The 13643-nt window shown below is 33.1% G+C and overlaps 1 protein-coding gene across 4 annotated transcripts in view; it reads left to right on the top strand.

Moving 5' to 3' along the window:
- Nucleotides 1-13643, top strand: part of Ythdc2 (YTH N6-methyladenosine RNA binding protein C2) — a 77620-nt gene that overhangs the window by 29942 nt on the left and 34035 nt on the right. For all 4 annotated transcript variants that reach the window (XM_078048872.1, XM_078048871.1, XM_078048873.1 and 1 more), the window contains exons 13-17: nucleotides 3445-3623; nucleotides 3824-3920; nucleotides 4001-4088; nucleotides 4174-4254; nucleotides 6389-6471. In XM_078048872.1, coding sequence (XP_077904998.1) covers nucleotides 3445-3623; nucleotides 3824-3920; nucleotides 4001-4088; nucleotides 4174-4254; nucleotides 6389-6471 — 528 coding nt within the window. The remainder of the gene's footprint in view (nucleotides 1-3444; nucleotides 3624-3823; nucleotides 3921-4000; nucleotides 4089-4173; nucleotides 4255-6388; nucleotides 6472-13643) is intronic.

Raw genomic sequence — 13643 nt, 5'->3', positions numbered from 1 at the left:
GGTTTGGTATTGGTACAGAAGAGTGTGAGGACAACAATTGTCCAGCAGGCCTAGTCCCATAGGAACAGAAGATGGCGGGCTCCAGGAGGGTGTTATCTGAAAGGAAAAAATAATCAATTAATATATTTGAGTATATTAAGAAGCTTTACAAATCTTTTGGAAAATTTGAGAAGAATTAGTGGTCAAGTTCACATAAAGCTAAGCAAATAAAATTAAAACATAATTTCCCTGGGAAAAGTAAAAAGGTCAAAAGTAAAGAGTATTGTTTGGCTCAGCAGTAGGTAATGTTTACATAGTAATAGTAAACTCAAGGCTGAATGAAGAGCTGAGGAAAATTGTAAGTATTGGAGTATATGGAAAGTTTATGGAAGTGAGATGGTAACCTCATCTTTAATTAATTAGAGGTTCACAGATAATTATTAAATTGTTAATCAGTAAAAGAAAGTACATATTACTTAGAAATGGGGCAGTAAATACAAAAAATGACTAAAACAATTGAAAATGTTCCTAGGTAGTATGACTAAGGCTTGTGTGATTATGGTTTTTGTTGTAACTTTTATGAAATTATTTGTGTATTAATATTGTGAATATATATTATTTTTAAAAATGAAAAATCAGAAGGACAATTCAGATACTTTAAAAATCCTTTGTAACCAGTTTAATTATTATTATTATTATTATTATTATTTTTGGTCAGTGTTGAGGATTGGACCTCAAGCAGTCTACCACTGAGCTCTGTCTCTAGCCCCTAATCTTTTATTAGGGATTTGAGATAAGTTTAAATTAGATAACTAGATAAATTATTTATATTTTTAGATATTTAAAGGAAACAATACATTGTATAATACATTATAAAACATTGATAATTTCTATTTGTTTTCAACCTCTGAGTCTTAAAACGGAAAAAAAATAAGGAATCTGAAGTTAAAATAGAGTAAAAAATCTGCCATTTAAGAATATATAAATGATTCATTTGACTTGGGTTTTTGTGATTAATTCTGTAGATGTAAGTCTCAGGCATTATAAGTAAATGTTTGAAGTATGAAAATATTTGTTGTTTATATTTCATAAATTGATAATATAGGTTACAGAGTCTCAAAATTCTTGATAGGTCCAAATGTTAATTCTGATGAAGTAGGTTTTATTGCCGTTTAAATACTTAGTTCCTAGAATGTGTAATCCTTTTAGTAGTACTACTTTGAATGTTCTAGATATTCTTATGTTGTTAAGTATTCTAGACACAATAGATTACCAAATTACAGATTACAAAACAAAGCAATTATCTGGATAATACTACCTCTTGACCAGCTGGGCTTTTTTTTTTTTTTTAAATCCTATAGACCATGACATTATCAATTAAAATGTATGTCAGGCATGCTGGTACTAGCCTATAATCCCAGTTACTCGGGAGGCTGAGGCAGAAGAATTACAAATTTGAGGCCAGCCCTGCCTTGAAATAAAGAAAGAAAAAGAGCCAGGGATGTAGCTCAGTGGCAGAGCACCCCTGGGTTCAATCCCCAGTACTGAAAAAAAAATTATACTTACAGAATTTTGTTAGTGATAGCTAAAGTTTATACCTTTAAATAAATAACATGTTTTCTTCATTAACCCATTAAAAAGTAAGAAACAATAAAATAGAATATTTAAAATAGAACTTGAATAAAATTCAAGATACTGCAGTTATAAAGTTGTATAATATTATTCTTTTTAAAAAATATTTATTTTTTTGGTGGACACAATATTTTATATTTATGTGATGCTGAGGCTCAAATCCAGTGCTTCATGCATGCTAGGCAAGCATTCTACCATTGAGCCACAACCCCAGCCCCTTTAATATTATTCTCATTGAAAACAGTCTTATAATTTTTTTGCTAAGCTCTTTGAGATTGAGTTGAATTGAACTTCCTAGAAATTCTATTGATAGTTATTACTGATGACAGTAGTTTATATTTTTACATAATAGGATGAGAAGACAAGTGATTTCAGTAATTTATACTGATTCTGAGCTCTTGAAAAATAACATAATTAACCTGCTTTTTGTATAAAATTACCTACAGAATTTCTTTTTAATGTGGACAGTTCATTAGAATATTATTTATTAGAAGCAATGTGTTAATAAAATATAAATGATGACTAAAAGTTTTTAATTTTTTTTAGTATTTTAGATGTTATGAACTTTATTATTTATTTATTTATTTATTTATATACAGTGCTGAGAATCAAACCCAGTGCCTCACACATGCTAGGCAAGCGCTCTACTACTGAGCTACAAGCCCAGGACAAGTTTTTAATTTTTAATGAGATAATTCACATATGATTATAATTCATCTATTTAAGGGTACAATTCAGTGATTGTTTTTATGTTCTCAGACTTATGTATGTTCACAGACTTATGTAGTCATCACTACAATCAATTTTAGAACATTTTCATAACTACAGATAGAAACTTGTGCCTGTTAACAGTCCCTGCCTATTTTCCCCCCAACACTTCCAGCTTAGGACAATCACTGATCTACTTAATGTTTCTATAGATTTGTCCATTGTAGACATTTCATATGAATGGAATCACCTGATATTGGTTTTTAGTAATTGTATTCACTTTGCATAATCTTTTCAAGGTTTATCCATGTTGTAGCATTCTTTTTATTACTGAATAATATTCCATTCTGTGGATATACCAGAGTATATTCAATTGTCAACTGTTGAAAATTTGGGTTCTTTCCACTTTTAGACCACTGTGAATAATTCTAGTCTGAATATTTGTCTACAGTTTTTTAATTGACAGATATATATGGATTTGTTTTTCCATTTCTTTTGTGAAATGGAGTAAAATTACTGGGGCATATGGTAACTCTGTTTAATGTTTTGAAGAACTGCCACATTGTATAATACATATATGCCAGGAATGTAGGAAGGTTCTAAGTTTTTAAAAAATATTTATTTTTCAGTTGTAATTGTATACAATATCTTTAATTTATTTATTTATTTTTATGTGGTGCTTAGATCAAACCCAGGGCCTCACCTGTGCTAGGCGAGTGCCCTACTGCTGAGCCACAATTCCAGCCCTTGGTTCTGATTTTTTTATACCTTTTCTAATATTTACTTTTTGGTTTTTTGATGATAGCTATCCTACTGGATGTTAAGTGGTATCTCTGTGGTTTTGGTTTGTATTTCCCTGATGACAAATGACATTGAACATTTTTTCATATGCTTATAGGTAATTTTTTTGTCCTCTGGAGAAATGTCTTCAGAGTTTGATTTTCTAAAGGCACTTCTTGTCAAATTTTGCTTTGAACAAATGTGCTTGAAACCAAAACATGAATTATATGTTTAATTTTTTACTTACTGTAAAGTTGGTACAGTAAGTGTCATCTATTTTCCTTAGGATATATTGGAAATTTGAAGGACATAATAGGAATCAGCTTTTTGTTGTTGTTGTTTTAGTGCTTCTCTGGAATTTGGAAATCTGGATGAAAGTTCTCTGGTTCAAACAAATGGAAGTGACCTCAGTGCAGAAGACAGAGAGCTCCTGAAAGCTTATCACCATAGTTTTGATGATGAAAAAGTAGACTTGGATTTAATCATGCATCTTCTATATAATATCTGCCATAGTTGTGATGCTGGTAAATAAGTATCGTCTAAAAGAAATGAATTTAAAAATTAATGCTAGTTGTACAAAATTTTATATAATTGCATTAATAGTAAAAATGAAAATTATCATATTATGATCATTTACTAGTACTTGAAAATGTGTGATGTAGTTTCTTAGTTGTTGATTGTCTTGATTTCACAAGATCAATATTGAAAAATATTCTTCTTTCAGGTGCGGTATTAATTTTTCTACCTGGATATGATGAAATTGTTGGACTGAGAGATCGTATCCTGTTTGATGACAAGCGGTTCGCTGACAATACACATAGGTAAAATTTTAAACTTTCTATTTGTTGCTTAAAATAACAGACAGGGACTATAGTATATTTTCTCTTTCAATTGTCAACAGATATCAAGTTTTTATGCTTCATTCAAATATGCAAACATCTGATCAAAAGAAAGTATTAAAAAATCCACCTGCAGGTGTTCGAAAAATAGTAAGCTTCATAAAATCTTATTTTTCCATTTTTTTCAGCCATTTTTCTGTTTTCGTATTAATTATAAAATAATATCTTATTTCAGATCCTTTCCACCAATATTGCTGAAACCAGCATCACAGTCAATGACGTTGTCTTTGTTATTGATTCTGGAAAGGTGAAAGAGGTATGTTTGGACAAGTTGCATTTTTACTTAAATGAAGTTCCATTCCAAGAAATGCTTATATAAGCAGAATTCACTTTAGTGGAAACATTTATTTCTAGATGAATTTAAAATAGTAAGTGCTGATTTCACTAAAATGAGTGTTTTACTTAAAATCAGTACATAGGATGTTTTGTTGTTTCAACAAATTAGACAAAGAGTTTAGCTTCTACTCACTAAATACAAAAAGAAAGTTAAAAGTTTGGCTAGTTATGGTGAAAATTTTCTGCAGTGTGGGAATTCTGTTACATATTTTCTGTTTTCTTCCTATATGTGGTCATGGACCATGTGCCTCTTATTCACTGTTGTATCTCCAATGCCTTACATATTAGTAGATATTCAGATGATAACTTGGTTCAAGAGGACCTGATGGAAGAATCAAAAAAAAAAAAAAAAAAACCCAAAAAACCCCAAAACACATAAACTTGGACTCAACAATTACCAGCAGTCAAATCAGACTTATTACTTGCTTTTGTAAAAAGTTTCATGTACTCTTTTACCTATTGGATATAGCTGCTTTTATAACTGTGATGACATTTGAGTAATTGCAGCAAAGACCATCTCAGAACCTAAAGCATTTACTCCTTGGCTCTTTGTCCTTTTCCAATCCCTGATATAAATAAAGGGTAATATTTATTCCTTTTGGTACTGGAATGCCTAGCAATTTTCAGTGCTCCTAACACATAGTGGATCCATTCACTGAACAAATGAAAGTGGTAGAGGTAATTGATTTTCCAAGGGAGGAGATATTATTCATGTTGTGGTAAGGAAACATGTTTGTCTAGTGGATGTAAGTGATCATTTTTTATGCGAAAACATTTAATGGTTTTCATGTAGCTTTTAGAACTATCATACAGAGAATAAAATTTTCTTATAGAATATTGTCATAGTCATTATAGTTGTATATTGTAAAGGAAGTTGAGTTTTTTTTTTTGTAATAGAACAGTAGTGAATATTATCATTAAAACTCTGGTGAGCCAAAAAAGTTCAGATTTTATTACTCTAAAAAGTTGATGAAGTGGACCTTGAAAAATTTAGAAATTAATTCTATTAGATATTGTTTGTGAAGTATATCATGGTTTAAATGTGGTGTCAGGGTCATACATTATTTTACATTCAATTGACAATTGAAACATTTTATTAAAAACTAAGCAACATGTTTTCTAAAAGTTCCATAATTAAACTATTATGAGACACATTTTTATTTAGTTTTTTTTTTTTTTATTTGTGTGCTGGGAATTGAACCCAGTAGGCACTTTAACACTGGCTACATTTCCAGTCCTTTTATTTTGAGACATGGTTTCACTAAGTTACCGAGATTCTTGCAGGTTTCTGAGGCTGACCTTGAACTTGTGATCCTGCCAAGTTGCTGGAATTACAGGCACATGCATTACCATGCCTGACTTCTTTTAGTTTTTTTGTATAAGGGAAAACATAAGTCACTGATTGAAGTATGTGTTCTATGTATGAATATATTCTCTTATTAAAGTGTTTCTTTATAGCATGTTTTCACTTTTGGTTTTTTGAGGTAGTATGGCATTAGTAATGGTTCTGTTTTTATTTTTTCACTTGTAGCATTCCTGATAGGCTAACTTTGTTAGTAGCTCAGCAAGAGATAAGTGGAGGGATTAAAAATTCTTCACTTTGGGATTTAATTATTTTTATTCCACAAGATCTGCTCCCTGTAAAGTATTTCAGAAAATGATTTTACCAGATCACTCTTATTCTTTATATTTCTTTATATTCTTTATAATGTAAATGTGATAGAAAAATGATCAAGAGAATAGACCAGTTTTTTCTGTTTTGGTTTCCTATGAGAATTGGTTGCCATTATTCACCTATAGCACAGAACAGCAAAACACAGAATGGGGATGTTTTATAGCTCTTTTGAGTTTAGTTTGGTTTTTATTCTTTTTCCTTAGAATGTTTGTAACCAGAACATTTGGGTTTTAAATAATCAATGTACTGTTCTAGTTATGTAATCAAGAAGAGAACATTAAATTAAACTTGGCATGTTAAGATATGGTGATAATATTTCTTGTTCTTTCCTCTTAAATGCCTTTCATGTTTTAACATAAAGATAATTTAAATATTACAGAAATCCTTTGATGCACTGAATTTTGTTACAATGTTAAAAATGGTGTGGATTTCCAAAGCTAGTGCCATACAACGAAAAGGCAGGTAATGTGTGTTTAATGTACATTCATTCAATTGCCTATAAAATGAAAATATTTTCATAAGTGTTCTATATTTATCATGTTTTCCACCTTCTGTAAAATGTTAGTTTTCCTGTTAGTCTTAATTTGTATATTATCATTGCAAAACTAGCCATTTAAAACTTTTTTAAAAGCTGAATTTAGGTTATATTTAAAGATTATGTATGCCCTGTATATTGCATCATATATGCCAAAATAATGTGAATTAATGAATTGGTTCTTTTGCTTATCAGATTGACACTGGTAAAAATGTTTTGTAGTACAAAATATAGTGGCAAAAACATGGGCCACTAGGCCTTCATAATTTATTGATGGGAGAAAATTTCATAATTTTATTGATTGTTTGGCTTCTTCAGAAGGTAAATTGAAATTATTTATTGGATCTATCCTTTGACCATGGATTCCACTTCTCATAATTTGTCCTGATTATACTTGCACATGGGTGCAAATATGTATGTTTAAGAACATTCTTTACACTATTATATGTAATAATAAAAAGATAAATTATGTTATAGCTACACAATGTCATGTTGGGTACCTGTTAAAAGGAAGGCCAGAAATCTATGTTCTATGTGAAATGAGTTTTCATATATACATGTGCATGTGTATGTGCATATGTATATGTGTGTGTGTGTGTGCATGTGCGCATCAATGTATATATATCAACACATGCGTGCAAGAATCTGGGAGATATATATTAATAGTAATTAGTGATTTTTGGCTCTTAAGAGTGAGGATTTATTTGTCTATTTGTGATGCTAGGGATCAAACCCTGGGTGTTCTGCATGCTAGGCAAGTGTTCTACCACTGAGTCATACCTCTGGCCTATTTTTAGTTGTACATGACAGTATAGTGTATTTTGACATATCATACATATGTGGAGTATTACTTCCCATTTTTGTGGTTCTAAATGATGTGGAGTTATACAGGTTATGTATTTATGTATGAGCATAGGAAAGTTATGTCGTTATGTCCAATTTATTCTACTGTCTTTCTTATTCCAATCCCTCTTCCTTCCCTTCCTTCCTCTTTGTCTATTCCAGTGAACTTCTATTCCAGCCCCCCTCCACTTATTGTGAGTTAGCATCTGTATATCAGAGAGAACATTTAACCTTTGGTTTTTTGGGATAGACTTATTTCATTTAGAATGATAGTCTCTAGTTCCATCCAGTTACCAGCAAATACCATAATTTTTTCTTGTTTATGGCTGAGTAAGATTCCATTACGTATATATACCGCATTTTCTTTATCCATTCATCTATTGAAGGGCACCAAGGTTAGTTTCATAGCTTAGCTATTGTGAATTGAGTTGCTTATTACATATATATTACATATATAGAGCACAATTTTTCATATCTCTGGTTGTATACACAGTATATTCACACCAACTTGTGTCTTCATACATGTACTTTGTATAATAATGATCATCACATTCCAAACCCCATTCCCCCTCCCTGCCCGTCCAACCCCTCTGCCCTATCTAGAGTTCGTCTATTCCTCCCAAGCTACTGTTCCCTGTCCCACTATGAATCAGCCTCCTTATATCAAAGAAAACATTCGACATTTGGTTTTTTGGGGATTGGCTTACTTTACTTAGCATTATTTTCTCTAACTTCATCCATTTACCTGCAAATGCCATGATTTTATTTTCTTAATGCTGAGTAATATTCCTTTGTGTATATATGCCACATTTTTTTAATCCATTAATCTATTGAAGGGCATCTAGGTTGGTCCACAGTTTAGCTATTGTGAATTGTGCTGCTATAAACATTGATGTGGCTGTGTCCCTATAGTATGTTGATTTTAAGTCCTTTGGATATAGACTGAGGAGAGGGATAGCTGGGTCAAATGGTGGTCCCATTCCCCAGTTTTCAAGAAATCACCATACTGCTTTCCATATTGGCTGCACCAATTTACAGTCCCACCAAGAGTGTATGAGTGTACCTTTTTCCCCACATCCTTGCTAACACTTATTGTTGTTTGTATGCATAATAGCTGCCATTCTGACTGGAGTGAGATGAAATCTTAGAGTGGTTTTGATTTGCATTTCTCTAATTGCTGGTGATGATGAACATTTTTTCATGTGTTTGTTGACTAATTGTACATCATCTTCTGAGAAGTGTCTCTTCAGGTTCTTGGTCCATTTATTGATTGGGTTATTTTTTTTATTTGGTGTTTAGTTTTTTGAGTTCTTCATATACTCTAGAGATTAGTGCTCTATCTGATGTGTGAGGGGTAAAGATTTGCTCCCAAGATGTAGGTTCTCTATTCACTTCACAGATTGTTTCTTTTGCTGAGAAGAAACTTTTTAGTTTGAGTCCATCCCATTTATTGATTCTTGATTTTAATTATTGCTCAATAGGAGTCTTATTAAGGAAGTTGGAGCCTAATCCCCCATGATGAAGATTAGGGCCTACTTTTTTTTCTATTATATGCAGGGTCTCTGGCTTTATTCCTAAGTTTTTGATCCATTTTTAGTTGACTTTTGTGCATGGTGAGAGATAGGGGTTTAATTACATTTTGTTGCATATAGATTTCTAGTTTTCCCAGCACCATTTGTTGAAGAGGCTCTTTTCTCCAATGCATGTTCTTAGCACCTTTGTCTAATATAAGATAATTGTAGTTTTGTGGGTTAATCTCTGTGTCCTCTATTCTGTACCATTGATCTACCAGTCTGTTTTAGTGCCAATATTATGTTATTTTTGTTACTATTGCTCTGTAGTATAGTTTTAAGGTCTGGTATAGTGATGCCACCTGCTTCACTTTTCCTGCTAAGGATTGCTTAAGCTATTCTGGGTCTCTTATTTTTCTAGATGATTTCATGATTGCTTTTTCTATTTCTAGGAGGTATGTCATTGGAATTTTGATTGGAATTGCATTAAATCTGTATAGTGTTTTTGGAAGTATGGTCATTTTGATAATATTAATTCTGCCTATCCAAAAGCAAGGTAGATCTTTCCATCTTCTGAAGTCTTCTTTGATTTCTTTCTTTCTTTTTTTTTAAAGAGAGAGAGAGAGATAGAGAGAAAATGAGAATTTTAATATTTATTTTTAATTTTCGGCGGACACAATATCTTTGTTTGTATGTGGTGCTGAAGATTGAACCCAGGCCGCACGCATGCCAGGCGCGCGCGCTACTGCTTGAGTCACATCCCCAGCCCTGATTTCTTTCTTTAGGTTTCTGTAATTTTCATTATGTAGATCTTTCACCTCTTCTATTAAGTTGATTCCCAAGTATTTTATTTTTCTTGAGACTATTGAAAATGGGGTAGTTTTCCTCATTTCCCTTTCTGAGGATTTGTAACTGATATACAGAAATGCCTTTGATTTATGGGTGTTTATTTTATATCCTGCTACTTTGTTGAATTTATTTACTAGTTCTAGATGTTTTCTGGTGGAGCTTTTAGGGTCTTCTAGGTTTAGAATCATATCATCAGCAAATAGTGCCAAATCGAGTTCTTCTTTTCCTATGTGTATCCTTTTAATTTCTTTCGTCTAATTGTTCTCGCCTGTGTTTCAAGAACTGTATTTTTAGAGGGAATGCCTTCAATTTTTCTCCGTTTAGAATGAGGCTTTCCTGGGGCTTAATAGCATAGATAGCCTTTATGATGTTGAAATATGTTCCTGTTATCCCTAGTTTTTCTAGTGTTTTGAACATAAAGGGTGCTGTATTTTTTCAAATGCTTTATCTACATCTATTGAAATGATCATATGATTCTTATCTTTAAGTCTATTGATGTGATGAATTACATTTATTGATTTCCATATGATGAACCAACCTTGCATCCCTGAGATGAATCCCACTTGATCGTGGTACAAGATCTTATTAATATGTTTTTGTATTTGATTTGCCAGAATTTTATTGAGAATTTTTGCATCTATGTTTATTAGATATATTGGTCTGAAGTTTTCTTTTTTTGATGTCTTTGCCTGTTTTTGGAATCAGAGTGATATTGGCCTCATAGAATGAATTTGGAAGTGCTGCCTCTTTTTCTATTTTCTGAAATAAATTGGAGAGTATTGGTATTAGTTCTTCTCTAAAGGTCTTGTAAAACTCTGCTGTGTATCTGTCCAGTCCTGGGCTTTTCTTGGTTGGTAGACTTTTTATGAGTCTGCTATTTTGTCACTTGAAATTGACCTGTTGAAATTGTGTATATCATCCTGATGCAATTTTGACAAATTATATAAGTCTAGAAATTCATTGATGCCTTCATTATTTTCTATTTTATTGGAGTACAAGTTTTCAAAATAATTTCTAATTATATTCTGTATTTCTGTAGTGTCTGTTGTGATATTTCCTTTTTTATCATGTATGTTAGGATTTGAGTTTTCTCTCCTTCTCATCGTTAGCATGGCTAAGGATCTGTCAATTTTACTTATTTTTTCAAAGAACCAACTTTTTGTTCTGTCAATTTTTTCAGTTGTTTCTTTTGTTTCAATTTCATTGATTTCAGCTCTAATTTTAATTATTTCCTGTCTTCTGCTGCTTTTGGTGTTGATTTTTTCTTATTTTTCTAGGGCTTTGAGATGTAGTATTAAGTCATTTATTTGTTGACATTTTCTTCTTTTAAGGAATGAACTCCATGCAATGAAATTTCCTCTTAGAACTGCTTTCATAGTGTCCCAGAGATTTTGATATGTATATCTGTGTTCTCATTCACCTCTAAAACTTTTTTAATCCCCTCTTTGATGTCTTCTGTAACTCATTGTTCATTCAGTAACATATTATTTAGTCTCCAGGTGGATTTCATTTCTTATTTTATCATTGATTTCTAATTTCATTCCATAATGATCTGATAGAATGCAGGGTAGTATCTCTACTTTTTTACATTTGCTAAGAGTTGCTTTGTGGCATAGTATATGGTCTATTTTAGAGAAGGATCTATGTGCTGCTGAGAAGAAAGTATATTTTCTCATTGAAGGATGGAATATTCTATATATGTCAGTTAAGTCTAAGTTATTGATTGTAATATTGAGTTCTATAATTTCTTTGTTCAGCTTTTGTTTTAAAGGTCTATCTAATAAAGAAGTGTGTTAAAGTCACCCAAAATTATTGTGTTGTGGTCTATTTGACTCTTAACTTGAGAAGGGTTTGTGCTCCTTTGTTTGGGGCATATATATTTATAATTGTTAAGTCTTGTTGGTATATGGTTCCCTTGAGCAGTATTTAATGTCCTTCTTTATCGTTTTTGATTGACTTTAGTTTGAAGTGTACTTTATATGAGGATGGAAACCCCTGCTTGCTTCCATAGTCCATCTGAGTGGTGATTTTTCCCAATCCTTTACCTTCAGTCTGTGAATGTCTTTTTTCTGTGAGATGAGTCTCTTGGAGGTAGCATATTGTTGGGTCTTTTTTTTTTTTTAATCCAATCTGCTAGTCTATGTCTTTTGATTGGTGGATTTAGCCTATCAACATTCAGAGTTATTATTGAGACATGATTTGTATTCCCAGCCATTTTTGTTTATTTTTGGTATTTAGCGTGACTTGGTTTCTCCTCTGATTAGATTTTGTAATCCCTCCCTCTGCTGATTTTCATCATTGTTTCTCCTTTCCTTTTCTTGGAATACTTTGCTGAGGATGTTCTGTAGTGCTGGCTTTCTAGTTGTAAATTCTTTTAACTTTTTGCTTATCATGGAAGGTTTTTATTTTATCCTCAAATCTAAAGCTTACTTTTGCTAGATATAATATTCTTGGTTGGCATCCATTTTCTTTCAGGGCTTGGTATATGTTGTTTCACAATCTCCTGGCTTTGAGGGTCTGGGTTGAAAAATCTGCTGAAATACAAATCGATCTCCCCCTATATATGATCCGATGCCTCTCTTTTGCAGCTTTTAAGTTTCTATCCTTATTCTGTATGCTAGGTATTTTTATTATAATATGCCTTGGTGTAAATCTGTTGTAATTTTGTACATTTGGTGTCCTGTAAGCCTCTTGTATAGTTTTCCAATTCATTCTTCATGCTTGGGAAATTTTCCGATATTATCTCATTGAAGAGATTATGCATTCCTTTGGTTTGAAATTCTGTGCCTTCCTCTCTCCCAGAAACTCTTCTATTTGGTCTTTTGATGTTGCCCCATAATTCTTGGATGTTCTGTTCATGGTTTCTAATTTTCTTCACTGTATGATCAACTTTATTTTCCAGATTGTATAATTTGTCTTCATTATCTGACGTTCTTTCTTCTAAGTGATCTAGCCTGTTTGTTATGCTTTCTATTGAGTTTTTTATTTGATTTATTGTATCCTTCATTTCAAGATTTCTGACTGACTGTTTTTCAGAGTCTCTCTCTCTCTTGAAGTAATCTTTTGCTACCTGTGTTTGCTCTCTTATCTCATTGTTGGAGTGATCAATTTTTGCCTGTATTTGCTCATTTAGGTCAATCTTTAATTCACAGATCATTTTAATTATGAACCTTCTGAACTCCTTCTCTGACATTTCATCAACTTCGCTGTCTGTGGGTTCTGTTATTATAGTGTCCTGGTTTGTTTGGGGCAATTTCCTCCCTTGTTTTTTCATGTTGTCTTATGTGTCTTCCTTTCTTGCAATGTGGATCTGAGATATTACAGTTTCTTCCCTATATTATTGTAGTACTCATGCAGATTGTCTGTACCTCACCTTGATGTTGGTCTTCCAGACCCTACTGGTGTCCCTCAATGAATGTTACTGCATCCTGGATCTGGGTCCTGTGTAACTTGGAGTGGGTGGATCTGGGCTACTGGGCTTGACCTCCCATGGTAGTCTGCCAGTAGGAAGGGGTGGTCTTGTGCCAAAGGCTGGGCTTTGGCAGTGTCTGCCCTGCCTGGGGAGGGATGGATCTGGCCTGCTGTGCACCTGGGTCCCCCAGAGGCCAGTGTGGATGGATCTGGCCACTAGACTTGACCTCCTGCAGTGATCTGCTGGATGTCTTGTGCCAAAGACTAGGCTTTGTGTCTCCCCTGCGGGGGGAGGGGTGAACCACGAGGGGGGAGTGTTGGGGGGTGAACTGGCCTATGGAGAGCCTGAATCCCACATGGGCTGGTGTGGGCAGTCTGGGCTGGATCTCGGCTCTCGTAGTACTCCACTGGTTAGAAGTCCTGTACCAGAGTCTGGGCTCTGAAGAGTGTCTGCCCCGTTGAGGAAGGGATGGAACAGGCCTGCT

This window comes from Ictidomys tridecemlineatus, chromosome 1 (genome assembly GCF_052094955.1).
Source record: "Ictidomys tridecemlineatus isolate mIctTri1 chromosome 1, mIctTri1.hap1, whole genome shotgun sequence".
NCBI lineage: Eukaryota > Metazoa > Chordata > Mammalia > Rodentia > Sciuridae > Ictidomys > Ictidomys tridecemlineatus.
This window is presented reverse-complemented; position numbering and strand designations above follow the sequence as displayed.